This window comes from Enhydra lutris, unplaced genomic scaffold (assembly GCF_002288905.1).
Source record: "Enhydra lutris kenyoni isolate GAN:26980312 unplaced genomic scaffold, ASM228890v2 scaffoldscaffold37, whole genome shotgun sequence".
Taxonomy (NCBI): domain Eukaryota; kingdom Metazoa; phylum Chordata; class Mammalia; order Carnivora; family Mustelidae; genus Enhydra; species Enhydra lutris.
Window position 1 is genome coordinate 16,341,705 of NW_019154121.1, and position 26,110 is coordinate 16,367,814.

At 37.8% G+C, this 26,110-nt stretch overlaps 1 protein-coding gene and 1 pseudogene across 5 annotated transcripts in view; one reads left to right on the plus strand and one right to left on the minus strand.

Moving 5' to 3' along the window:
* LOC111154393 (discs large MAGUK scaffold protein 2) overlaps positions 1 to 26,110 on the plus strand; it is a 1,367,735-nt gene that overhangs the window by 1,062,179 nt on the left and 279,446 nt on the right. For all 5 annotated transcript variants that reach the window (XM_022513932.1, XM_022513933.1, XM_022513930.1 and 2 more), the window contains one exon: positions 4,786 to 4,888. In XM_022513932.1, coding sequence (XP_022369640.1) covers positions 4,786 to 4,888 — 103 coding nt within the window. The remainder of the gene's footprint in view (positions 1 to 4,785; positions 4,889 to 26,110) is intronic.
* Positions 2,028 to 2,401, minus strand: LOC111154353 (annotated as a pseudogene).

Sequence of the window (26,110 nt, forward strand, 5' to 3'; positions counted from 1 at the left end):
GAAAGTCAGTCATATTTTATTTGTGGGAGTATAAATTTTTGGAGACAACTTGGCAATAGCATCACAGTTTAACACTCATACCCTTTATCCAACAACTTGTTGTTACATGGTATTTACTGTAGCATAGTTTATCATAGTGGAATACTAGAACAACCTAAGGGTCCATCAACCCTGCACTGATAAAATAAATTTATATTGAATCATAGAGAACACTTCACAGCTATCAAAAGGGATACGACAGCGTATAGGAATATGTGAGTGAAGAAAATTCTTTCGGGGCGCCTGGGTGGCTCAGTGGGTTAAGCATCTGCCTTCAGCCCAGGTCATGGTCCCAGGATGCTGGGATCGAGTCCTACATGAGGCTCCCTGCTAGGCAGGGAGCCTGCTTCTCCCTCTGACTGCTTGTGCTCTCTCTCTCTCTGACAAATGAATAAATAAAATCTTAAAAAGGGGGGGGGGCACCTGGGTGGCTCAGTGGGTTAAGCATCTGCCTTCGGCTCAGGTCATGATATCAGGGTCCTGGGATCGAGCTCCACATTGGGCTCTCTGCTCAGCAGGGAGCCTGCTTCCCCCTCTCTCTCTCTGCCTGCCTCTCTGCCTACTTGTGATCTCTCTCTCTGTCAAATGAATAAATAAAATCTTTAAAAAAAAAAAAAGGAAAATTCTTTAAGATCTATTAGTAAGTGGAAAAAATAAAGGCATAAAAACTATGTGTAAAATACCTTATTTGTATACAATTTTAAAATTATGACTTGATAAACCTGCTTATATTCATAACAAAAATAATTGGCAGTATATACAAAGAGCTCTTAGAATAATAACAGTTAGGGGGACCATTATATTTTTACGCCTTTTGTATTGCTTTAATTTTCATGTGTGTTCATTATGTACATATGTTAGTTTTATTTTATTTTTTTTGTTGTTGAATTTTTCTATTTCTGTTCAATAACAATACCATAGAAAATAACACCTTGAGATTTAATATATAATTTCTTTCTTCCATGAACACATTTATCCTCACAACATCCCTGTGAGGTAGGGAGAAAGCAGGTATTATTTTTGCCAATTTAAAGTGGGGAAACTGAGGCACACAGAGGTAAATCACTTGCCCAGGTCACAAAGAGAGCCAGTAGAATAAAGTTGGGGAGAAGGAATGCCAGGGTAAGTTATTTATGAACTTGAACTTGGGAACCAGAACATTTTCAAATTTGGGGAAATTTGGTGTAACTTCAAGAAAACTAGAAATAAACTACCTCAGAGTATCAAAGATTAGAATATTCATTATTCTTTAAAAAGTGATGTTAGAGGTTTACCTCCTGAATTTTCCACTCTTACATTGAGAAACAATAATAAGTATCAATAGGGAAAGGGAGATTAAAACTTCACCATTAGCATACTTAAAGATTCCTCTATAAATATTTTGAAGTGACAGCTAAAAATAATTAACACAAGACATGGAAAACTGAACTAGCATCAAGAAATCTAAATCATAGTGTGAAGTAAAAAAAAAAAAAAAAAAGCAAACAAACAAAAAATAAAACATAAAAACTTATGGAAGATCTTCACTATCTGAAAAAAAAGGGAAGAAAAAGATGGGTGGACAGTAGGGGCAGAGTATATTTGACAGACTAGTTTGTCACAGAGTGACACAGTATTTCTTTAATTAGAGGCTAGACATGTTTTGCTCTGCCAGTGCTGCTTCTGAAAAGGCCAGAGGTTGCAACAGAGAGACATAGAATGCTCTCTTCCGGGCGCCTGGGTGGCTCAGTGGGTTAAGCCACTGCCTTCGGCTCAGGTCATGATCTCAGGGTCCTGGGATCGAGTCACGCATCGGGCTCTCTGCTCAGTGGGGAGCCTGCTTCCCTTCCTCTCTCTCTGCCTGCCTCTCTGCCTACTTGTGATCTCTGTCTGTCAAATAAATAAATAAAAATCTTTAAAAAATAAATTAATTAATTAATTAAAAAAAAAAAAAAAGAATGCTCTCTTCCCTAGATGCCAAGTGAGGTTTCCAGTGTTCCCAGCCCCTGTCAGTCTGGTTGCCACATTCTGTTAAAGTTTGAATCCCCTTGAAAATTCCCATGATTGTTTGGACCAGATTCCATTGTAGACATATCTTGTCCATTTGGCATCATTCCTGGTGGTTGTTCTACCATACTTTGCTGCCCTGAAGCTTCTCTTTGGGCAATCCAAGCTTGAGCCAATGCAGCCCAGTCAATCTGGCTTGGATCCTGCTGGTGCTGGAATGACTGCATCCACTGTTGCTGGTTCAAGGGCCATTGCTGCCAAGGCTGTCCTCCTTGATCCCACATCCTGACTTTTAAAATATATTTGATTTTCTACCTCAGAGGTTCACGTCCGTTTAAAATTTAGGTTGATTCAGACTACAGCTTGGAAGCATAGCAGCAAGATTACTTATGCCTCTAATGTCCCAACGGAACACCGTTGTCGCCACCGTTCCTGTAATACCTCTCCAAACCTTTCGATGCTTCTACTTCTTCACGAACAAGACCGTTAGTTTTATTTTTTATATCAATACATTATTTGAGCAAGGAGATTCTGGCCTTTTTCTTTTTGCTTTCTCCTTTATTAGTTTCTGTTTGCTTAGTGAATAAATAATCATGTTAAAAACGTGCAAGGGAAATTAAAAGAAACAAATAATGCCTGTTCCCTTTGACTTAGAAAGTATCTTTCCAGGGAATTTACCCTTCAGAAATATCTCCATAATTGCTCATAGTAGCCAAAATCTGGACACAATCTTAGAACTTACAATGGTGAGGATCCTTTTGAAAAAAATGCTGGTGGATTACTGGACTCTTGTTAAGAAGGTAAAGTGGTATGAGCTGATTGTCCAAGATCTATTGTTAAATGAACAGTGAAACAGAAACAGGTTATAGAATTTTATATATATATGTATATATATATATATATATACACATATATATAAGATCCTACTCACTTAACTAAAAATGTGATGATATATTAAAATATGTAAAGAAAGAAGCAGAAATAGAGAAAGTTGTGTGCGTGCATATGCAGATAGTAGATTTCTAGAAAGTATACACAAAAAAACTAAGGGAAGATGATGAGGGGATTTTTTTACTTTTCCTTAGATACCTTTCTGAAACATTAGAATTCATTTACCACGATCATGTGTTATTTTTTAATAGGAAGTTAACCCTAATTATTTGACAAGACAAGAGGTTATTTGGCCCACGAAGTTTATGCGTTCAATTTCCTGTAGGCAAGAGCCTACATCTTATTACTTTTCCTGTCTCTTCCGGCTGTCTGAGTCATACTCTGACTCATCCGTGCCTAGACAGTCTCTGAAATGACTGTCATCTACTAACAAGTAAATCCAGAATTGTATAGTTCAAAGGGGTTTTAGACTCCTCACAATCGCTTCCCTCCAAGGCAGAAGTGTTGAGCCTCAGGAGGTGAAAGGACGGTTGCTCCACTGGTGAGTGGCATAGTCAGGCCACGCCCAGCTCACTGGACCTCTCCATGTTACCATGTCATTCATGCTCTCAGTAAGGAGCTCACCAGAATAGAAAGCAGGGAAGAGGCAGGGACAATTATAAAAGTCGACAAGGAAACTTTCACAAAGCTATTATGGGAGATCTAGGATATGGAACTAAAGATTACAGACAACCCAGGCCCGATGGGGAAACAGAAGCAATTCACCATCCACCACCCAGTGTCATTGTCAAAGAGATGAGAGGCAAAATAAGATTTTATATTTTATATGCAACTAGTCAGGGTTTTTTGTTTTGTTCTGTTTTGTTTTTTTCGTGGATGGTAGCCAACCTCTCTATGAATAAAAGGAAACAGAATTGTGGCATCAACTGCAAAAAACTAGCTCTATGTAGGTTAGAAAAGCTGGACTTACTGTGTGTTCAGTTGAAGCAGAGAAGCTTCTTAGGGACCTGCCTTGCTCACCTTTGTTCTCCTCCCCTGGTCCCTTTCCTGGGGCAGAAACAGAGCCCTGATGTTGGAGGCACTCAGTAATTATATTATGTTGACTTAGACTGAGTTGATTTGAGAAAGATTTTAATTTTTACTTCTCATTAAATTTGACATCAGAATGATTTTTCCCTCTTGGCGGGGTTTTGTGCTTGTTTTTTAGATGTTCTGTTTCTCTTTTGGCATCAGCCCCAAAATGGGAGTTAGCAACAGCAACATAAACTCTAGCCATCCTTTATTTCATTTTGTCAGAATTCATTCTGGAATTGTACATGAGAAATGGGGCAGTCGAGTTTATTTTGGAACAAGGCTCAGGGCTGTCTAACCAAGCTTGGGATGACAAGACCAGGCATCTGACCAAAAAGAGGGATTTGGCAGGTAGCCAGCCCCATTTCATACAGTCTACGCAGAACCTCATCTGAATATATTAATCTGTCAGCACATACTCGTCGATGTACATTACATGTGTCTCTCCTTATTATCCTGTTTTTCCTCTAATTTTGAAGGCTCATATCCATCCCAGAAATCTAGGAAAGTCACAGAGGCATATTAAATGCACACACTAAAATTCTTGTAGACATGCATAGACAAAGTTTCAACCCAGTCAGACATGCTATAAACGCCAAAAGATGAAATTTCATGTCTCTGCTAACTAAAAGTTGTCAAGAGCCTGAAACTTGCTATGTAACACTCAAATGCCTTGGTAGGACGGGAGGGGTTTTGAGGCAGGTGACATAATCTTAGCTTCTCAGTGGAGAAACATTTTTCTTCTATCAGAATAATCTGCCTTATGAAATATCAAAATTCTCTGGCTTCCTCCTCCAGGTGAATGGCATTGACCTCCGTGGAGCATCTCACGAGCAGGCTGCTGCTGCCCTGAAGGGGGCTGGACAGACGGTGACCATTATAGCACAATACCAACCTGAAGGTCAGTGAGAACCCACCTTTACCAAGTTCCACTGTGTTTCTTTGTTAGTATATACCCACCTTTCTGATCACCTGTATTAACCAGTCTCCACCAACAAGGCTTTTTTTTTTTAAACTTACTTATCCTGAAAAATAGGTGCTCCATGTCCAAAGAACATGAGGCTTTGTTACTCTTAACCTTCCAAAGAAAACGTCAGAAAAAGTCCTGTTTGAAATATGAATTCAAAACAAACAAAATCCAAAAAACCTACCATCGATTTTATTATTCATGTTTTTATCTGGTACACACTTGTGGTCAGCAATGAATATTGTAAGAAGAATTAAGGTGGACTAAAAATCAAATTGACATGAGACAGATTAACAAGCAAAAAAACAGATTTAATAGCATACGTATGGGGAAATCCACATAGACAGGCAAAATAAGGTATATATGTCATCCTGAGCTAAGATGTGGGCAGGGGTCTGGGACTTCAGAGGACAGAAGTCCATTTCACAGGGCCATAAGAAGAACAGATGTTTGGTAATTAGATATTTGCCCTGCCATACAAATGGGTCACTCGATAAAATTTACCTCTGCTAATAACCCTTGTTCTGGGAAACACCCCCAACTGAGATTCTTTTATGTATTTATGGGAGGGGCAAAAGTTTCTCTTGACCCTGGAGGGTCCAGATTGCCTTCAGGTCAAAATCCACAGGCCAAAGTGGCACACTGAGTGGGGGAGGGTGGTTGGTCTGGAATCCCTTCAGAAGCAAGGGGAGAGAGAAACAGACCATGATCAGCGGACCATATTCTCTCTTCGTGGCATGAACTCTTACTAACGCTAACATGATTTTTGGTTGTCCCTGGTGTGGGTTTGTTTTGTTTTGTTTTGTTTTTGGCTTTTTCTGCTATAGTATTGCTTGTTTGTGACATGCTACTGTAAACCCTGAAACTTGGTGAGGCGTTGTCAATTGGATTAGCCAACTGAAACTTAATGAGATATCCTGAATTGCATTAGCCATACCCTGCTCTTTGGTTTGTTTCAACATGTATCTGTGATCAGAATGATTCTCAGGGAGACCACCTAGAAGTGACCTATTGTGTGTTTGATTTTTCAGCAAATTTGTATATAGATTACTCCTTTTGTTAATGAAATATAGTTAAGCACCCACTGTGGGCTGACTTTACAAAAAAGCCGAGGGGTGTGGTTTCCTGTCTTCAAGAAATGTAGTTGGTTCACAAGGCTAGTAGACAGGACTATTAAACAGATAAACATGCAAGTACAAGATGCCATTAAGGAAGAGCCTTTTTGCGTGGGGGTATAAAGAGCTTCTTTGACCTTTTAAAGTGACTCTTTCTTAATGTCAGTTGGTCTCTTCTTTGGAAGACAGAGGTTTGTGTCTTGCCTGTGATGTCTTAGATTTTACCATAATGGTAGCCAACCACATATTTCACGTGAATATAAAGAAAACATTCTGCCATGTGTCTTTTGGAATGTTACATTTATTTTGCCTGAATTTAGAATTAGAATTTGCAATTAAGTTATTAAAAAACATGTACTAAATGCTTTCTCCTATTGGCCTCGCCCAGATATGGCCAGAGAGCTGGGGAAGAAGGGATTTGTGATTGTCACAGATGGGTGATGACAGGACCGGGAGAAAACTTTCTACCCAGACAGTTTTGAAAGTCTTTCTACTTCTTAAAGATTAGTAGAAATGTCTTCTACTAGGAATAAATTGGCTCCAGAAGGATCCATTGTAAAACAGAAAATAAAACCATTTGGGTTAGCATAATTTGAGGAGCAAATTCTACTTCATATAGAATAAGAACTTTCCTGCGGAATTTTTCCATTTTCTTTACAGCAGTCTTCGTTCACTCTCAAACCGTATGCCCTTCACCATAACCTGGCACATGGCATGAATATTCCAGGCTGTTTTCCCATTTCTCAAGAGTTTCCTCTCCGACACCAATTATACCAATTAGAAGCCATTGATAGTAAAGATAGCCATTCAAATGACCTTGAACAGAGTGATTTTGAAACTTTAAGGGTTACAGTAAAGGACAAGCATGTCAGTTCTATCAACATAAATCATCTTAAGCTTCCTTACTGCATTTGCTTCCTTTAAGCAATGTACTTAATTTGAATACTTTGCTGTACTTTGTGAGGATGCCTATTCAAAGCAAGCATGTCTTATAAAGCATAAATAGATTTTCTAAGTGCTTCTGAAGAAATTTGTAAATAAAAATGATAAGCTTGGGGTGCCTGAGTGGCTCAGTGGGTTAAAGCCTCCGTCTTCAGCACAGGTCATGATCCCAGGGTCCTGGAATCAAGCCCCATTGGGGCTCTGCTCAGCAGGGAGCTTGCTTCCTCCTCTCTCTCTGCCTCTCTGCCTACTTGTGATCTCTGTCTGTCAAATAAATAAATAAAATCTTAAAAAAAAAAAAACCAATAAGCTTATTTCAAAATGCCAAAGTACAGATAGGATTCACAGAATTCCCTATTTTAATAAGTCTAACTGTATTCTCATTTGTCACAGCTTTAAATCAGTTGGAAATGTGGTAATGTAACATCAAGCAATCCTCTTTCCCCCTTTGTAAGTTTAATGTGTAACTGAGCTTTAATTTAACTATTGTTTGAAATGGAAAACTAATTGGATTGTTGTTTAGACTATTTAGGGACATTTAAATTATACAACACTTTTAGGAAATAATGAACAATTTACCTTTAAGATAACAAGTGAAAAGAAGAATATGCCACAGAGTTCATTAGGAAATTCTTACCAGATCTCCTTCATTTGCACTAGTATTGTGAGGTGTCCATGCTAAGACAAATTTTACTGACTTCTCTTTTGGTATGGTCATGAACCAGACTTTCTTTCAGTAATTTTTTCATTTACATTCAAATGCCTTTATCAGGAATGTACTAGATTCTTTCCTCGGTATTATTAAATATTCAGGAAATTTGGCCCTTACCCCCAGCCCAAGTCATTTTCTTTTAAGAAATTTTTTTTTTTTTTAAATCTTACTGAGATTAAAGGACTTAGCTACTTTTAAGAGATCGTTTTCGGATGATGTAGGACCAAAATTGTATAATAATGACACCAACCCTGAGCAGTGTGGAATGTCAGAGAAGGGATAAACCTGCAGGAGTCAAAACAGTATAAGAGTACTTCATGGAAATGGGGAAATGGAGCCAGACTTTGAAAAATAGGTGGGATTTCTATTCTGAAAAGCGGAGAGAAAAAATATCTTGCTAAACTAAATAAGATTTTGAACTCTATGTGTGCAGGCACAAAACCTATATTTTGTTCACTTTTATATTGTTCATTTTTAGTGTTATACATATTAATGGTATTTCTTAAAGAGTTGCTGAACTAGCAAATAATACTTACCATTCTTTAGCACTTGAGTTTCCACCTGAAAATAATTGAAGATTGGAGGGATGATTCAGTTTTACAACTTGCATTTTTTCATTTTTGCTTCAAAGCAGAAAATAAGTGCTAAACAAGTATGTATTGCAAAATATAAAACAGTTTCCAACTGTGTTTTTCATAAGACTTAGCTCATTTTTTGAATAATTATAAATAATTTATAATTATCATAATATAACAATAAATGTCTTCCTTGGCAAGTTTCACTGTGCCAAGTAAGACCAAAGTTCTTATACTTCTGCTTAAAATGATCTTGCTCCCAGTTGTCTAAATTACTCTAGCCATCATTAAATTTTATTCAGTGTCTAGTTCTAGGTAGTAGAATTAAACCCGCATTTGAAGAGTCACATGCAAACCGTGTTTCTTTCTGGTGGTAGATTATAATTCATTTATACCATCTTTTTTTTAAATCTACTTTCTGTCACATGTTTACTTGGAAACTAATATGTATTATTTTGATATTAGGAAGTAAATAATGAAGTTATTTTCTTTATTTCTTTTTTTAAGAAGATCATGTATCTGATACTTAAGGAATAATTCTACTTAAGCATTATAGGAAGTTAATTCTTCTAAACTCCAATTACCTATGTTCAGTTAGTGAAGTTACCCCAACACCACTTCAGAAAAGGAACCATAATGCCTGCCCAACACATGCATACACTCTTCCCTGTCCCTTTCCAGCTGTCTTCCCCATTGCTGTCAGAATTATTGTTCTCTAGGATATGACCCCAAGGTACCTGTGCACAAACTCCATGCCCTTCACAATATGGTCCCAGCCAAACTCTATGCTCCCTCCTTACTCCCTGCACCATCATCACCCACCACCATCATCATTTTTTACTCTCCCATGCTACACAGGACTGCTTTCTGTTCCTCAACACTTGGTCCTTAGCAGTCATGTTTCTGGACCTTTGCTCATGTGGGTTCCTCTCCCTGGAATTCCCTTTCCTCCCTTTCTATCCCTACTCATTTTGAGGGCCTGCAGACGTCAATTCCACTATGAAGTCATCTTTTATCTGTAAGTTAATGTTGATTAATTCTTTCTCTGAGCTCTCTAGACCTATATTCAGATAGTTTGTGTGTCCCTTAGCATGATTTGCACATTTCCCCACTCAAGTAAGCTTCTAGAGGGCAAGAACCCACTTATCGTTCATTTTATGTCCTGAGAGAATTTGCACGATATGAATTTGACTATGCTTTATGAAAGAGTTATTGAATGGGTCTCTATGTGCTTTAGAAGTACAATAAAATATCTTCAGTGTGTTGGCAAATAATTAATAGTAAGTGTTTAAGAAATATTTGCTGGATGAGTATTGAATGGGGTTCTGATATTAGATGCAGAAAATGGTAAATTTGTCTGTCCCCAGATTGGACATCTGGTGTTGATGCAGTTTTTAGGTAGTGCCTTTTTTTTTCTTACAAAGAAATGACCCTAGTGGATAAACATCCTTTCTCCTGCACTGAGGAATATCTACAGCTATTGTTCTGTAATATAACACAAAGAAAAGATGATTAAAGCTCTAAGATTTTTTAAAGTTCTAAAACTCAACTTTAACACCATTGATGAATTTTAAAAAGTCACTGGGGCTCCTGAGTGGCTTAATCTGTTGAGCCTCCCACTCTTGGATTCAGCTCAAGTCATGATCTCAGGGTTATGAGATTAAGCCCTGCATTGGACTCCATGCTCACCGTGGAATCTGCTGGAGATTCTCTCTCCCTTGGTCGCTCCCACTCATTCTTTTTCTCACTCTTGCTCTCAAATAAATAAATAAATCTTTTTTTTTTTTTTTTTTTAAGTCACTGATTGTAACCAAATTGTGCATTTGTCAGAACGGGTCTAACACAGCATTTCTCTGAATCCGACTGGGACAAGCCTTTATAACATTTGCTGCCTTCTCACTATGCTATAATACCTCTGTTTACTGTGAGACCACTGACTGGGATTGAAGTAAAAAAACACCAGATATTCACTAGGACAATGAAGTGAACAATATAAATTGTTGGATAAAGCACAAAATAGAGATAATTAATTGCCAAGGTATTCTTATGACAACCACCAATATTCTCTTGGCTTTAATCCAACTACTCAGGGCATTGATTTGAATCCTGTAAAGGCTTCAGAAGGGCCTGCAAGCAGGGAAGATGAGCTCCTTGAGGGTCCCCATCAGCAAGCAGGGACTTGCGTACACAGTGGAGGAGTCTGATTTCGTCCGCCTTTTTTTTTTAAGCTTTTATTCAGATTCCAGTTAACAAACAGTGTATTATTAGTTTCTGGTATACAGTATAGTGATTTAATACTTCCATACAACCCCCAGTGATCCACATTTTATTTTTCAACAGGCTACTTGAAAAGAAAAGTCCAAAGGACAGACTTAATTAAAAATAAGACTTATAAATGTGGTCTAGTTTATGGAACTGTGGCAGAGAAATGATGTGGTTCATTTATATACCTGTATTTGGTTAATGGATATTTTTACTAAACACTTACTGTGCCCCACTCAGTATTCTTAGGAAATGATAAAGCAGTGAACCCAAAGGCCCTCTCAAATAAATATTAAATTTGTTAGATTATGATAAGTAGTATAAAGAAATAGGAAGAAACGTAAAAGTGATAGTATTGAAGAAAATATGGTAGATCTAGAAGATCTAGCTAATAAGTTCATATTTCAGCAGAGATCTCAAAGAAATCAGGGAATAAGCCATGCAGGAAGCTGAAGGAAGAAAGAAATTATTCTAGAATCCTGGTCTACCGAGTGTGATCTGTGAACCAGCAGCATAGAGATCAATTGAGAGCTGGTAGAAATGCATAATCCCAGGCCCCACTCCAGCCTTCTAAATCAGAATCTACATTTTATCAAATCCATAGGTTATTTACATGTAGTTTGAGAAGCACTGTGCCAGAATACTTGAGGACCCTGCAGAAACTGTGATTTGTCACTCCGGGTTGGACTCCCTATACCTGGATCCAGGGTGATGTCACCTGAGGCAGCATCACTAGGTTTGATTTCTGGCATGTGTTACTCAAGTTGTTTTACTAGGGACAGGGCAGGCTGCAGGGGCTCTAGGAAGTTCATGTGTCATTCACCTCTACCTGGCCTATACCTCCCCTCTAAATATAGATTATCAAGCAAATTCATAAATCTTGCTAGAACTCCCCATCTAATGAAACAGTGAACCTACTCAGGCTTCATCCCCTTTCATTACAGCCTCTCCTGCCTCTCCTGCAAGTGCGTAGAGAAGCCATTGAGTGAGGATGAGGTGAGATTGAACTTCATCCTGATAGATGACTGTACAGACCAAAAAATAAAGGCACTAAGGCATCACTTTAAAATTTCTTTAAGTAACTTACTATATTTTAAAGCAGATCATTTCAGTAATCTTTTTTACTCCTTTTAAATTGTGAAGCTAATTCAGAAAGAAAAGTACTCATTCTCTCATTCTTTTCAGAAGGAAGTGAAATTCTGATCTTTTCCAGAGTTACTCCTCTGAATTAAGTCACAAGTTTAAACCAGAGTTGGACACCATGATCTATTTCTCTATGAGGTCAAAGATGTGATGGAAACTTAAAATGAGTATGTAATTTACCCTCTGAAAACCATAGACACCTCCTATATCTAAAAGTTCCCAGAAATGAGAGTATATACAACACCCAAGAAGCTTACTTACAATACAAGCTATATTTCTTTCCTTAAATCAATGTCTACATAAGTTTATGCATATGAATGAGCAGCTGTGGTGTGCTGAGATAGTTTCTCAATGCAAATAACTGCATCTCAAATGCTCAGGCAATATTCATAAAGTCCAGCTGTAGGTCTTGGTCAGAAATTGCATCAGCATCATCAGGGAACATTCAGGATGAGCTTTGGAATGGGAGGTACTGTGCAAGACTCTGGACTAGGAAGAGAAGACCAGTATTCTAATGCCAATTCTAATTCTAGCTGTGTGACCTCATGCTAGTTATTCATCTTTATGAGTTTGCATTTTCTCAGTTAGGAAAAGTTAGGACAAGTTAAATATTTTCAAAGTTACTGAATTCTAGATAAAAGACATAACCCATCAAGTACTATAGAAGTATGAATTCTGTTATTTGAAGATTTTTTCACTAATACTGCATCTTTGTGCTTTGCGTTTTTTTGCATTCTTTAAGAAGAAATGAATGCACTGTCTGGTTAACTTGGTGCATTCTCTGTGGTTTAACTAGAATCATTGAGAAATGGAAATTACCAGTTGGAAGAATCCTTATAGATCACCTTATCCAGCTTCACAGATGCGGGGATTGAAGCTCAGTCAGTATCCACATAGGAAAGCAGTCCATTATCTTAACATTTGTTATAACTACTAAAACTGAGGCTAGCTAAACCAGATAGTAAATCCCTTAATTCTTTGAATTTACTGTAGTAGTTCATGATGGCTGATGGCTTAATTAGCCCAAGGAATCTAATCCAACTAGATTATTATGGTCAAAAGGGGGTTGAAATATTCTTATGGAGCCTTGGGGCTTTCTCATGCACATAATTTCACTTTCACTTCTAGCTTATTACTCATGTTAATTGCTTTTATCCCTGTATCACAACTGAATGATACATATAAGAGAGCTTTAAAAATATAAGCAGTTATTAATAATTTAAAAAATAACCACCAATCTGAGAATATTGGTAGTTCAAGAAACAGTTCAAATACATTATGCTTTTCCTCTTCCCTAATTTCTTCACGTGGCATCTTTCATCCATCTGTCCATCCATCCATTATCAGTTCATCCTCAGTGATATTCTGTTTTGCCACATATGGGATTTCTCCAAATATATTGCATTAAATCTGGTTTAGCTAATTTGATTGGCATATTCTAATTTTTATCAAACTGTTAGGAAAGAAACTTACGTAAGACTTTATATGTCTCTAGAATTTGTATTGCTTAGCCTTATCTTTCTCCTCGAATCTCTCTCATATACATACAGGCTCCACCAACAGATACTGCCTCCTCCTGGAACTAGAAATCTCCCAAGATGTCCCTTCACTTAATCTGTCTTGTTCCTAGCCTTCTCCCAGTTGCTTTTTTAACTCCCCAACATCCACCACAGCACATGACAGATAGGATGATTCCTGCAAACAGAGTCTGCAGGATCATGGGACGTTCTGTCCAGATACTTCAGTGATTAATGATGCTGCTTTTTGTTCTCCATTCTTATACCCTAGTTTGGACGTAGAGTAATGTAATGGGGACAAAGTGAGATATCACCTCCTGACTCAAAAAATTCTCTTGACCTAATTATCTGTCCTGGGAATACAATATCTCAAACTCTTATCAGAGGGGCTAAAGATATTTACAAAGCTGATACAGGTCCTTTCCCTTCCTGTTATTCCGTCTCTGCCCAGCCTCATAACAACTTTCATTCCATAATAAAATATATTGATCTTTGGGTGTCTAATCTTGTGATTTTATAACATTTTGAAGGACCCGTGGCATCCAGCATCATAAAGCACTCACTACCTAATACTAAAAGAAGGCTAAATAAATCTTTGTGCTAGAGACATTTTGACAACCAAAAAGATCTCTTAGATCCATCCCTTGAGTTAGCCACACCCAGATCAAATACATGGGACTAAAGGGTCCTAATCAGGGGCACCTGGCTGGCTCAGTTGTTAAAAGACTGCCTTCAGCTGAGGTCATGATCCTGGAGTTCCAGGATCAAGTCCCACATCAGCTCCCTGCCTAGCAGGGAATCTGCTTCTTTCTCTGACCTTCCCCCTTCTTATGCTCTCTCTCTCTCTCATTCTCTCTCTCTCAAATAAATAAATAAAAATCTTAAAAAAAAATAAAGTTTACTAAATATACTCTTGACTATACAAATATTACCAACTGAACCCAGATCCTCCACTGATAAGGAATTTCAGGACATTATAGACAACTATTAAAGAATGTTCCACAGAAACAAGCAGAAGGGGAATATAAGCTAAAACAGATCTAAAATACTTACTAACTTTACTCCATATTCTCAGTGCCAAGTGTAGTTCACCTCCACATTTGTTTGAAAAATCCCAGTATTTAAGCCAACCATCAAATTTAATAATGAGTGATGAGGCACTTTCCTGCTCCCTTCCCTGACTCTGAAGCTGATGCTTTTTTGACCACATCTGAGCCACATCACTTCTCAACAGTGATGCCCTTGTTTGTTAATTAAGGTGGTTAGATTATTTTTAAGGCTCTTTCTAGCTGACATTCTATGAAATGTAGTTACTGTGTCTTCTAATTAGAACGTGTCATAAGGAACAATTATTGCAAGCAGATAATTTCAGAATGTTCTCATTTTATTCCTCACATTTTAAACACACGGAAATTCTGCTTTCACCCAGTTGGTGGGACAGGAAAAGATCTATATCTGTGGAAAATGCTCTCTCTGTGTTGAAGAGAATTTGAACCCTCCAATAATGGTTTTTAAGTTTAATTCAAGTAGAAACACTTACTGCTTGTTGGTGCTTCCAAGATTAACAATTTATTGTACATTCATAGACCCCTTATAGCCCAAATCTTACCAGTTTCATATGAAATTGAACTAAACTATAACTACCAAGCCTGGAAATAGATTTATTGGGGGTAAAAAGGAATAATTTGGGGAAAAAAGTCCATTTCAGTAAATAAAAGATTCAGAAAGCTGAAATAATGGTTATGTTTTTGATTCTCAGAATCACAAGTAGTAGTAACTTTAGAATGGAAAAGCCAAGCCCGGGAAATAAATACATCTTTGATGTGCTTTATAGATTCCTAATCCAGATAGGATTCCTGGTACACTCAATGACTAAGTCTATAAAAGACAAAAGTATCCAAATTATACTTTGGGGTTCAAGATAATCTTCTTTTATTTGCTCAGCTTTCTCATATTCACGTTCCTACTGATAAGGGTAATTTTCTTCCTTAATAGGAGTTGCTGACACATTGGGGAAATTAAGCAACGGCAGAACAAAAATTCATTCATTCGGTCTTCATTCAGCTATTATTAAATGCTTCCACTGAGTGACACATTGCCCTGGACATTAGAGGTAGAATGATAAGCAGAGTAAAATCACACCAGTAAATCAGATAAGCTCAGGTGAGTGCTCTAGAAAAAGACAAGAACTTAGAACTAGACTCTGAGAGTCTACATACTCAAGTATATTCTCAGTGTATACCCACACCAAACCAAAACAAACAAAACACTGTGACCTAGATAGAGGGTCAAGAAGGCATCCCAAGGAAATAATATTTTCTTGAATCTGAAGGATGAGTAGACATTAATTTGTCAAAGCAGAGCAGAGGAAGCAGTTGTGAGGAAGAGGAGGGAAGTGTATGTGAGAAAGTGGGAGAGACATTGTGCATAAGGAAGTGAAAGAGGGGGACATGGGCAGATTATGAAGGACAGGTATTTGGGTCTTTCCCCTGAAAGCACTGGTGTTGAAAAGTTTTAAGCCAAAGGCTGGCAGGATCAGAGTTGTTGTTGTTCTTTTTTTTTTTTTTTTTTTTTTAAGATTTTATTTATTTATTTGACAGAGAGAGAGAAGTAGGAACAGCAGGAAGAGGGAGAGGGGGAAGCAGGCTCGCTGATCTGGCAGCACAATGTGGGCTGGATATGGGACTCAGTGTGGGGCTCGATTCCCAGGACCCTGGGATTATGACCTAAGCTGAAGGCAGACGCTTAACGACTGAGCCACCCAGGTGCCCCCAGAATTGTTCTTCTAAAAACTAGCTCTGGCTGCTGAATAGAGAATAGGCCAGTAGTGTCAAAGAGGCTGGGAAAGACCCAGATTAAAAGGTGCTCATCCAGGTGAAATGGTGGTGGCCGGCTTAGAGTAGTGGCAGAAGAGATGGAGAGGAATAGACAGACTTAGGGGGAGAGTTGGTAATAAAGTCAGTAGACTTACATGTTGGCTTATTAAAATACATGAATTAATTCATTTTGTTAAAATATGGGACAGCATGATTGACTGTTACAAGACAAATACACCCCTCAGGGAAAAGCATGTTTTATTCATTTTTATATCCTAGTCCCTAATACAGAACCTCGTTCACAGTAGGCACTCAATAAATGTAGACCAAGTGAAAAAATAAATAAATAAATAAATGATGCCAATGAATAAATGTATCTATTCTGTAGGAACTCTCCTATTTTTTTTTATTTTAGCTAAGACAGAACAAAATATAGATGTCAAAGAGAGGAAGATGGAAAGAGAAAGGGAGTTGGTAGCAAAAGAGAGAATACTTAAAGCTAGTACGGAGCACTCACCACATGTCTGATGACGTTCTAAAGTAAGTCTGCATAGACTTACTCATTTAAACAGCTCAAGAACTTACAACAGAGGTTTGATTGCATTGCCCATTTGCTCGTTGACAGATGAGGATATGGAAACTCAGAAAGCATAAGTGGTTTTTCCAAGGTCAGACAACTAACCAGTAGAGTACAACCAGGAGTCATTCTCAAGCAGAAGGACTCCAGAACAGCCATGGCACTAGATCACTTCTCAAAGGAGGAAGGAAAAGGAAGCAGATTCTCATGGTGATAAAGGAATTAGAAGAGAGGGAAGAAATGGAGGGGATGTGGAGAATCTATTGAAGGATAAATGCTGTGTACCCAAAGAGAGAGAGAGGGCAGAGGTACAGAGAGGACAAAGACGAGTCAGATGGGGAAATAAAGATAAGAGTATTCGGGCTAGGCAGGGCCCACAGGCAGACAGATCAGAGTCTAGTGATTGAGAATGGAGACAGGCTACTATTGGCTTGCCGTAGGCCCTAGGCCAAGGAGCAGTTGCAAGCTAGGTGGGTGAATTCCCTTCCTTTTGAATTTGTGGTGGTTTTTTTCTGTTGTTCTTTTCAAGCTATGGGAGTTGGGGGCCTGCAGTTCGTCTCTAAGAGTAGGTGTGATCCCAAACTGGTATAAAGGCAGGCGGAAGACTCACCACTTACTACCTTTGAGGACTTAAGTGAGTGATAACCTAAGCCTGAAATTCTTCACCTGTATCATAGGGATAATCATATTTGCCTTCCAAAGTTTCTGGGCGAATTAGAGAAAATGAAGAATGTCGAGAATATATAAAGCCATCCGCAAATGACAGCTACTATCATAACCCTCAACAACAAGCTTGTTGAATAAACATTGCTCCCAACGCAACCTTCGCCCAGCCATTACCCCCCAACCCCCACTCTCATCAGATCTTTGCATTATCCTTAAAACTATCTAAGTACAGACAGGATCAAGGAGCTTCACAGAGTTTGGGAAGCAATAGTGGTTAAGAATTCCCACTGTGAAATCAGATAGATATGGCTCAAATTCCAGCTCTGCCGTTAACAGCTGTGTCACTTTAAACAAATTACTTCACCTCTGGGAACATCATTCTTTATTTGTAGAATAAAGACTCACACCTATCTCTTAGGACTATTTTGAGGGTTAATGAAGTCAGTGCATGCAAAATGTCAAGCACACACCCTGACAAATAGAACATCTTCAATAAGTAATAACTATCATTATTATGGTAATTATCAGAAAGTCCAGAAAAATCTATAACGTAGTTATTGTGTGGAAAGAGAGAGAGAAGGAGAAGTAGATCCAGAGCGGGAAAGAAAGTTTAAAAAGCCCTTGGGAGTCTGTGAGTAGGGGCTCTTGAGGGACTTCTTTAGGTAACAGAATCAATGTGAAAATAATTCCCTGTGTGGAAGTGTCAAATAAACTGTTCTCCGCAGAGTTCTGCGGTCCAGGGAAAGAATGGTGGAACCAGCGAGTTGGGCAGAGGGGTATCAGAGGAAACAACCTGGGCCCTGGCTTCAGTCCCCCTCCAACCAGAACAGGCTTTATTTGTTTTTCATGTTTGGTCTTGGATAAATGAAGGATTCTGTCACCAAAAAACAGTTTTAAGCTGTTTTAGCAGAAGGCAAGAAAAGCTGTTAGAAATAAGAGGTGTAGGGGTGTGTGTGTGTGTGTGTGTGTGTGTGTTTAGGATCCAAAAAAGCTCTAAGCTCAATTAATTTTGCACTAGAACGTAGACTCCATGGGAGCATCAGGTTTTGCCTGTTTTGCTTACTGTTTTGTCCCCAAAGCCTAGAACAGTGCCTGGCACAGAGTAGGCAATCAGCAAATATTTGTGAATGAATGAATGAGCTAAACAAATATTCATGCTTCTCAATTTCTCTTGAACTTCAGTGGCAGAGCAAATTTACTCCCCCTGATATGCCTATTGGGAATCATGTTAATTAACTGGAGCTCCCAAACATTGATTTTCCATGCTGAAAAAGTAATCAATCTAGGAGAGTAGATTATGTAGTCCCAACATTGATTTTGGCATTGCTGCTGACCAGGCTGCCAAAGACAAAAACACTCTCTGACTTTGGTTGTTTGATATGTGAGAGCAAAAAATTAAGCAAACAAATAGACTTTTTTCCAAAGAATCTCATGGTGGCTTTGTGCATTTTTGTAAGTCTTAGAAACATTAAAAAAATATAAAATATTGGGGTGCCTAGGTGGCTTAATCAGTTAAGTGTCTGCCTTTGGCTTAGGTCCTGATCCCAGGATGGAGACCCTGCTTCTCCCTCTCCTTCTGCCCCCCCGCTCCTTGTGCTTTCTTTCTGTCAAATAAATAAATAAAACCTTTGAATATATATATATACACACACACAAGTATGTGTGTCTGTATATATGTGCATATATATATATATATATATATATATATATATATATAAACTAGCACAAGTTTAAGACTTCTCCATTCACGAAAGGCTTTCAGATATGTTTCCCACGGGGTCTACACAACTGTGAGAGTTGAATAGATGGGAAGTATTTGTGAAGGTAGCAAAAGTGAAGCTTGGTGAATTTAAGTAATTTGCCATGGTCGTGCTACCCATAAGTACTGTGAGCTGAACTTGAACCCAGATCCTCTGATTCTGTTTCTTGTGCTTCATACTGTTCTTCAGATGTTCTTTAGCATCATACTGTTTTATAATTCTTTTATCCAAATAAAGTTACTTGACTCAATCTAGAAGTTTGCTAAATAAACACTTCTTGAGAAAAGTTTGCTAAATAAACACTTCTTGAGAAAAACATATTCATGTTTGTTTGATGGGTGAATGTTTGATGGTATATCATTTTAACTTTATTTTTTAAAGATTTTATGAGGAGGGAGATGGGGGAAGAGGAACAGGGAAGAGGGACAAGCAGCCTTCATGTTGAGCACAGAGCCTGATTTGGGGTGGGGTGGGGGAGGGGTTGCCAATTTCAGGACCTGAGATCATGCCTGAGCTGAAACCAAGAGTCTGATGCTTAACTGACTGAGCCACTGAGGTGCCCCTTAACTTTATTTTTTAATAGTAATATAATTACATGGATTCAAAATTCAAAATATTATTTAAAAGTATACACTGAGAAGTCTCTCTTCCACTTCATGTACATCAAAGTCATTTCCTCTTGCTCTTATAGGCAGCAATGTAATTAATGAATAACTTATTTAAATAAAAACTGAAGCTGAAACCATAAAGGAATATAGATAAATCTTATTTGCAGGGTTTAAAGGAGAAAAAAAATGCCTAATAGGAAGATGCTTAATAGCCTGGAGCATTAAGGAGTAAAAAATTGTTCTTTTTTACTTGGGTAATGTTTATATCTGTTCCTTATATCTTAATTAATTATTTTTAGAAAAATAGCTCTGTGCAGGGCTTGAACTCACAACCCTGAGATCAAGAGTCTCACGCTCTACTATCTGAGCCAGCCAGGGCTCCCTATTCTTCAGGATGTAAGATATTTTCCCAATTCAGAAATGATTTTATAAGTACTAGCTTTTCTTTTGGCGCAACTATCATAATACCCAATGTGTTATGTAAATTGCCAAGGGATCACAGGTTGCAAAAGAAACCTTCATGCAGTTGTTCTCCATTAACGGGTATGTTTTCTTTCTAGAAAAATTTGGAGCACTTAATATCCTTTATAGAGGTCACTGGTGTCAAAAGGGATCTAAAATCAAGGTTAAAGCCACCTTATTCCCTTGGAAATGTGTGCAAGAATTATCTGGTTGCATATAATAAGTAGCTTCATAAAAAGATATTTGTAATCTTTCTTGATTATGTAGTAGCAAATACATAAATTCCTCTTTGTTTAAGGTCACTCAGAAGATTTTTTGTAAGAAGATTGATTTCCTAATAATATTAATAACCACACCCTACTTTATCTAAATTTTAAATATTTTTGCTTTCTTTCAAATATTTGAATTTCTTAAAAATAGGTGCCATTTCCCATGGGAGATTTTTCTGGGAAGCAAAAGGAGAAATGTTAGAGTTTTAGTAACAGTCCCCAGCTGTTATGACTTAGCAATGAGCAGCTGAAACACAAAGGGTATTTTAAAAGAAACACAATTATCTACAAAATTACAGAGAAATGGTTACTTTGGGTAACTATTAGTGAGAAAGAATGAAAGTGGAATGTCTACAAAATCATCATCAAAACGCAGGGGATAGATTCTTGGAGGGGTATGGGACGGGGAGGTCCTGGCAGGGAGGATGTGTGGAGAAAACTGCTGAGGGAAACAGGATCTTCAACCTGCATAGTTGTCTTTACAGTTAGGAGCACAGTCTTCCCTCCTTCTAGATTCAGGAGAAAACATCTCCACTTGTCTTCTGATAAAGGAATACTTAATCTTATTGGAAGCAAAGAAAGCGGATTTTCTTGTTGATCTTTTATTTGATTACTTTGTGATTGTGGATGATATTGGTATATTAGGTATACATTATTGTAGTTCTTTCCTCTGAGCTATGAAATTTTTCTCACAATTTGTGTTTTCTCATTGCAATTCTGTGTCTTTGTCTTTCTTAATTATAGAGCAAAATAAATAAAAATTTACAGAGAGGCTGAGACTCTAGAACAAGCTGTAAATAAGATACAAATAAAACATCTGAGTAAGATATAATGTGCTTTTTTAAAGATTTTATTTATTTATTTGAGGGAGAGTGAGTGAGAGAGAACACAAGCAGGGGGAGAGGGAAAGGAAGAAGCAGGCTCCCCACTGAGCAGGGAACACTATGTGGGGCTCAATCCCAGGACCCTGAGATCATGACCGGAGCTGAAGTCAGACGCTTAACTGACTGAGCCACCCAGGTGCCCCATAATGTACTTTATTTTATAAAACAAGAGCTGGTCTTTTGAATAAAATTTAAGTGCACTTATGGGGTATTATATGCCAGGCCCAGTTTTCTTAGATACTCTAAAAAAATGCATCTAAATATATGTCTCCTTTTACATCCCCAGCTGCACCTCTCTTGTACTTTATATTCTACTGACACCAAATTTGCTTATCCTTCACCTAACAGGCCTTGTCATCTTCTGTAAATTAGTGACTATGATTCTGTCTGCCCAGAATTCTCTTCTTCTTCTGTCCACTTGACAAACCCTTTTTCTCTCAAAGAACAAGCTAGAGATCATGTCCTCCTTCCTGGCTGCAACCACTCCATCCCCAGTAGGTACCACTGCTTCCTTCTTGCTATCTTAGTAACTGGTATCGTTGTATTTTTCCCTCCGTTTTGTAATTCAAGTAAAGAAATATCCAGTGTCTCCACAGAATATTTCATGGAGGAAGGGAGTGAGCATAATAGGTAGTCAATAAATGTGTGATGAATGACTCAGTCAGTGATGATTTGGGTGCCGGTGAGACTCTTGAAAATGGGTTGGAACGTGTGGAGAAGCTGACACTAGTTCTAAAGATGATAATAAAAATACATGATACATAGTTAGATGGAGGCAAAAGAAATTTCTTGGTTTATACGATCCTGAAGTGTCCACATACATTAAAGAATGAACTAATTTTTTTAAAGATTTTATTTACTCGTTTGAGACAGAGAGAGAGCAGGAGCAGGGGGAGGGGCAGTGGGAGAGGGAGAAGTAGACCCAAGGAAATCATGACCTGAGCTGAAGGCAGACTGTTAACTAACTGAGCTGCCCAGGTGCCCCAAGGAATGAACTAATTTAAAGAATTCAAAAAATCATAAGTGAACATGGAAAGAGGTAACAACAAATAATATTAATTGTTATTATTATGCCTATAATGTCTAGATATTTATATATGCCATTATATCATCAACATCATAACGTTATTATCCCCATTTTGAATATGAAGGGACAAAATCCCAGTCACGTTACATAATGAAGTGGTGAGGCAAATTCCAGCAGTGGTCTCCCTGACTCAGGTGCCTATTAGCAACCACATCTTGAAGAAGGGTCAACAGTGTGATCTCAGTTAATGCCCTTTGTGTCCTCACCTATTCTCCACTTCTTTAGAAAGGAGAATAAGTCCATGGTTACACAACCAGTATAAGCCAAGTTCACAGATTTGATAGTGCTTTCTCTTCAAAGCCTCATTAACTATGTTATATGCTTAGTCTTGGAATCTGTAGTGCTACATTGTGCTAAGCCCTGGGGCTTTAGAACTCTCCCTTGCTCTAAGAGAGCACTTTCCTTAAATCTAGCAAGATGGTTGCTTAATAAAATACACCAAGGATCTGAGCAATTGAAGGAAGAGAGTAGTGATTATGGTTTAAAACTGGATATAAAAAGAAAGCAGATTACCACTGAAGTGAGGATTTCTGCATGTCATTTGGTCTAAATGGAACTGTGATTAGGAAGAGGAGAAAGATGTCTGAAAAGGTCATTACAAAAAATAGTAACAATTTTGAATTTCAACTAAGTGGATAAAATTTGGGACATCACAAATGGAAATGCTTTCTAAAGCTCTACCCTAAAACATTTAATGTAAAAGGTACAGATGCAACAGAAAACTGTATGTAACCTCTAAAGGGCAACACGGTTAATAATTAATGAATTCCCTTTTAATAAAATAACATCAGGTGTGTATAAAATATGTTGTTAACATAATTAACAGCTGAATTTTAGGCTGCAGCAAAACAGAAAAAAAAATCAGAATCAGAAAAGAAAAAACCTGAGGATGAATGTTATTTGCAGTAAATATGTATTATCTTTCTAGCTACAAACATGAGATTACAGATATAATGGACTTAATTACAGAGCCACTGGAAAGTAAATATTTGGAAAAAATAAAACTTCTTGTGAAGAGAGACAGATGTTTGAGGGCAGCACAGAAGTCATACAGTGCTTTTGGTACTTTCTAGCTACATGACCTTGTGAGAGTTATCTAGCCTCGCTGACCTTCAGATTCCTCATCTATGAAAAGGAGTTAATAATGAATTCTTTATATGGTTATTTTGATGAATACATCATAATTGTAATTCCTGGCTCATAAAAAGCGCTCAGTAAATGTTAACTACTAAAATAATGAAAGCTAATGTTGCAAAGTGCCTGGTATAGGTCAGACACTGTTCTAAGTGCTTTCCAAATATAATCATATAATCCTTAAAGCAAGTCTCTGAGATAGAGGCTGCAGTTGTTCCCATTTTACAGATGAAAAAATTAAGGCACAGAAAGACTAACGTGGCTTGTCAAGATCACACAATAGGGTAGTGTTAGAACTGTGATTCAAGTCCTGGTCTGACTCCACTACCCCTCTTCTTGGCCATCCACACACACTACCTTTTCATACTGAAATGACAGCCTGTTTGAATTTTTCCATAGTGTTTATCACTATGTGTAATTATCTTATTTGTTTATTTGCTTATGGTCTTCTCCCCAAGAGAAGAGAGCAAGAACCTGGACTGCTTTCTTTAGTAGTTCATCTTCAGCAACCAGAGCAGTGTTAGGCACAAAGTAGATATTCAAGAAAATTATTTATGGCATGTTGAATTATAATGGTATTTACTCTTAATAGAGAAGAATATTGAGAAATCATAAAAGATGATGAAAGAATCAAAAGGAAATATGTGTAAGAAAGTAAGATTCTAAAAAATAAAAATATGCAGAATCATGGCTAGTAATGAATCAGAAACACTCCCCAAAATTAACAATGGCAGTTTGTTTACAAAATACAGCCTTGGCAAAATACATGGCACATATGTTTTCTCTCAGTTGTTGATAACAGAATTAAAGACAGGCACAGTCCCATTTTTCCTCATTTTTCAAACTGATAAGAAGAAAGAACACAACACGTCATTGCCATTGAACACAAAGAAGTGTCAGACACAAATAGGATTACCTCATAATTCATTGTAAAAGAAAAAAAAAAAAAAAAACCATTCAGTAAAATCCCGAGATTAATCCTAAGACCCGTATCGTTTAGAAAAAGAGAATACGATAACAGCATTTGCCATCATCCAAGATGCTGAGGAAGCACAATGTCAAGGAAGTAAAGTGGACATTATAGACTGCCAGGTGCCCACCAGATTCCACATGGGCCTACTTTTCATGTATTATCCACATCTGCAGCCCAGGCAAGCATATCCTATCACTTTATTGTGTGTGTTTCAGCCATAATTCTGTTGCCTTTGCTGTCCATGAGAAGATCAGGCAATATACTTTCCTAACTCTATCCAGCTGGAAAGAGCAAAACAAAAACAAGAACATTTATTTGACCTCCTTTGTCCTGGCTCTTTGCTAGGCACTGGGAACAAAGACACCTCTCAAAAGGCTGAAAATGCAAGGTCTCTTTGACTTCAGTCTGAGGCTTCTGCCTGTGTACTGGAGGCTAAATCTGGCTTTGGGAAACTTCTTCTAAGTTCTCTGCTAGAACTGAAGGAGTGCTGTTAGTGGCAGGTACCAGGGTCTAGCTGGAGCTGACCATGCACAGATGGACACTTTTGTGATTTCTCTTCAAAGCCAACCCCAAATTAAAAGACTTTTCTTACCTGGATATAAAATAACAATGTAGGGTCCTGCATGTTTATCTATAATGTAGCATGGGTTTGGAATTTAAAAAGGTGAATCTCAAAAAAAATTTTTTTTTTAATGAAAATTAAAATGGGAGCACTTGGGTGTCTCAGTCGGTTAAGTATCTGCCTTTGGCTCAGGTCATGATCCCAGGGTGCTGGGATCAAGCCCTGTGTTGGGCTCCCTGCTCAGCAGAGAGCCTGCTTCTCCCTCTGGTTACAGCTCTGCCTGCTTGTGCTCTCTCTCTCTCTCTCTGTCAAATAAATAAATAAAATCTTAAAAAAAAAAAAAAGACAAAGAAAAATGTAAATCTCCTTTTCAAGACAGAAACTAAGATGTCAGGATAATTTACAAAACAAGTCTGCTACCTCAAAGGGTTACAAGTCATTTAACCTCTACTTAACAGTAATTTTACAAAAAATATTTTCTGTTGATTCTGTGTCCTATTAAGGTGTTGTTAATTTTCGATCCCAAAAATTTCAGAGAAATTGGAGGCTTTTTAAGAATTGTTTTAAACACTCTGATAAAAGAGTTAACATATAACTATGAAAATTTCCTGAGACCTCTCTTTAGGCTACATTTTTTGCAACACTGGGGACCAAATGAAATAAAACAAAAGTCAAAGAAAGTCAACACATTTTCCCAACATCAGTTCTTTCTGGCTTAGAAGGTAGGGTGTGGGGGGGAGGAGATGTTCATTTTAATACGATAATGGAACAAACAGTTGGAGTAAAGTTTTCAAGTATCTTTCCAGAAACCTAGATCATATCCAAGTAATATCCAGGATGTATGCCTTCCTATCTACAGCACCTACAGGACAGGCTTACTAGCCTAACTTCTTAGAGCTTGAGAGCCGAATTTGTCTTTTCTTTTCTTTCTTTTTTTTTTTTTTTTTTTTTCCCCGAATTTGTCTTTTCTTAAGGCTGGGACAGACTACAGACATCTGGTGTCAAAGGAACTGTGATTATAGCAGCTAAAATATTTAGAAAGCACCTGCTGGGTAGATAAAGAGGCATTGTAGTGGAATGGTCCAAGCACAG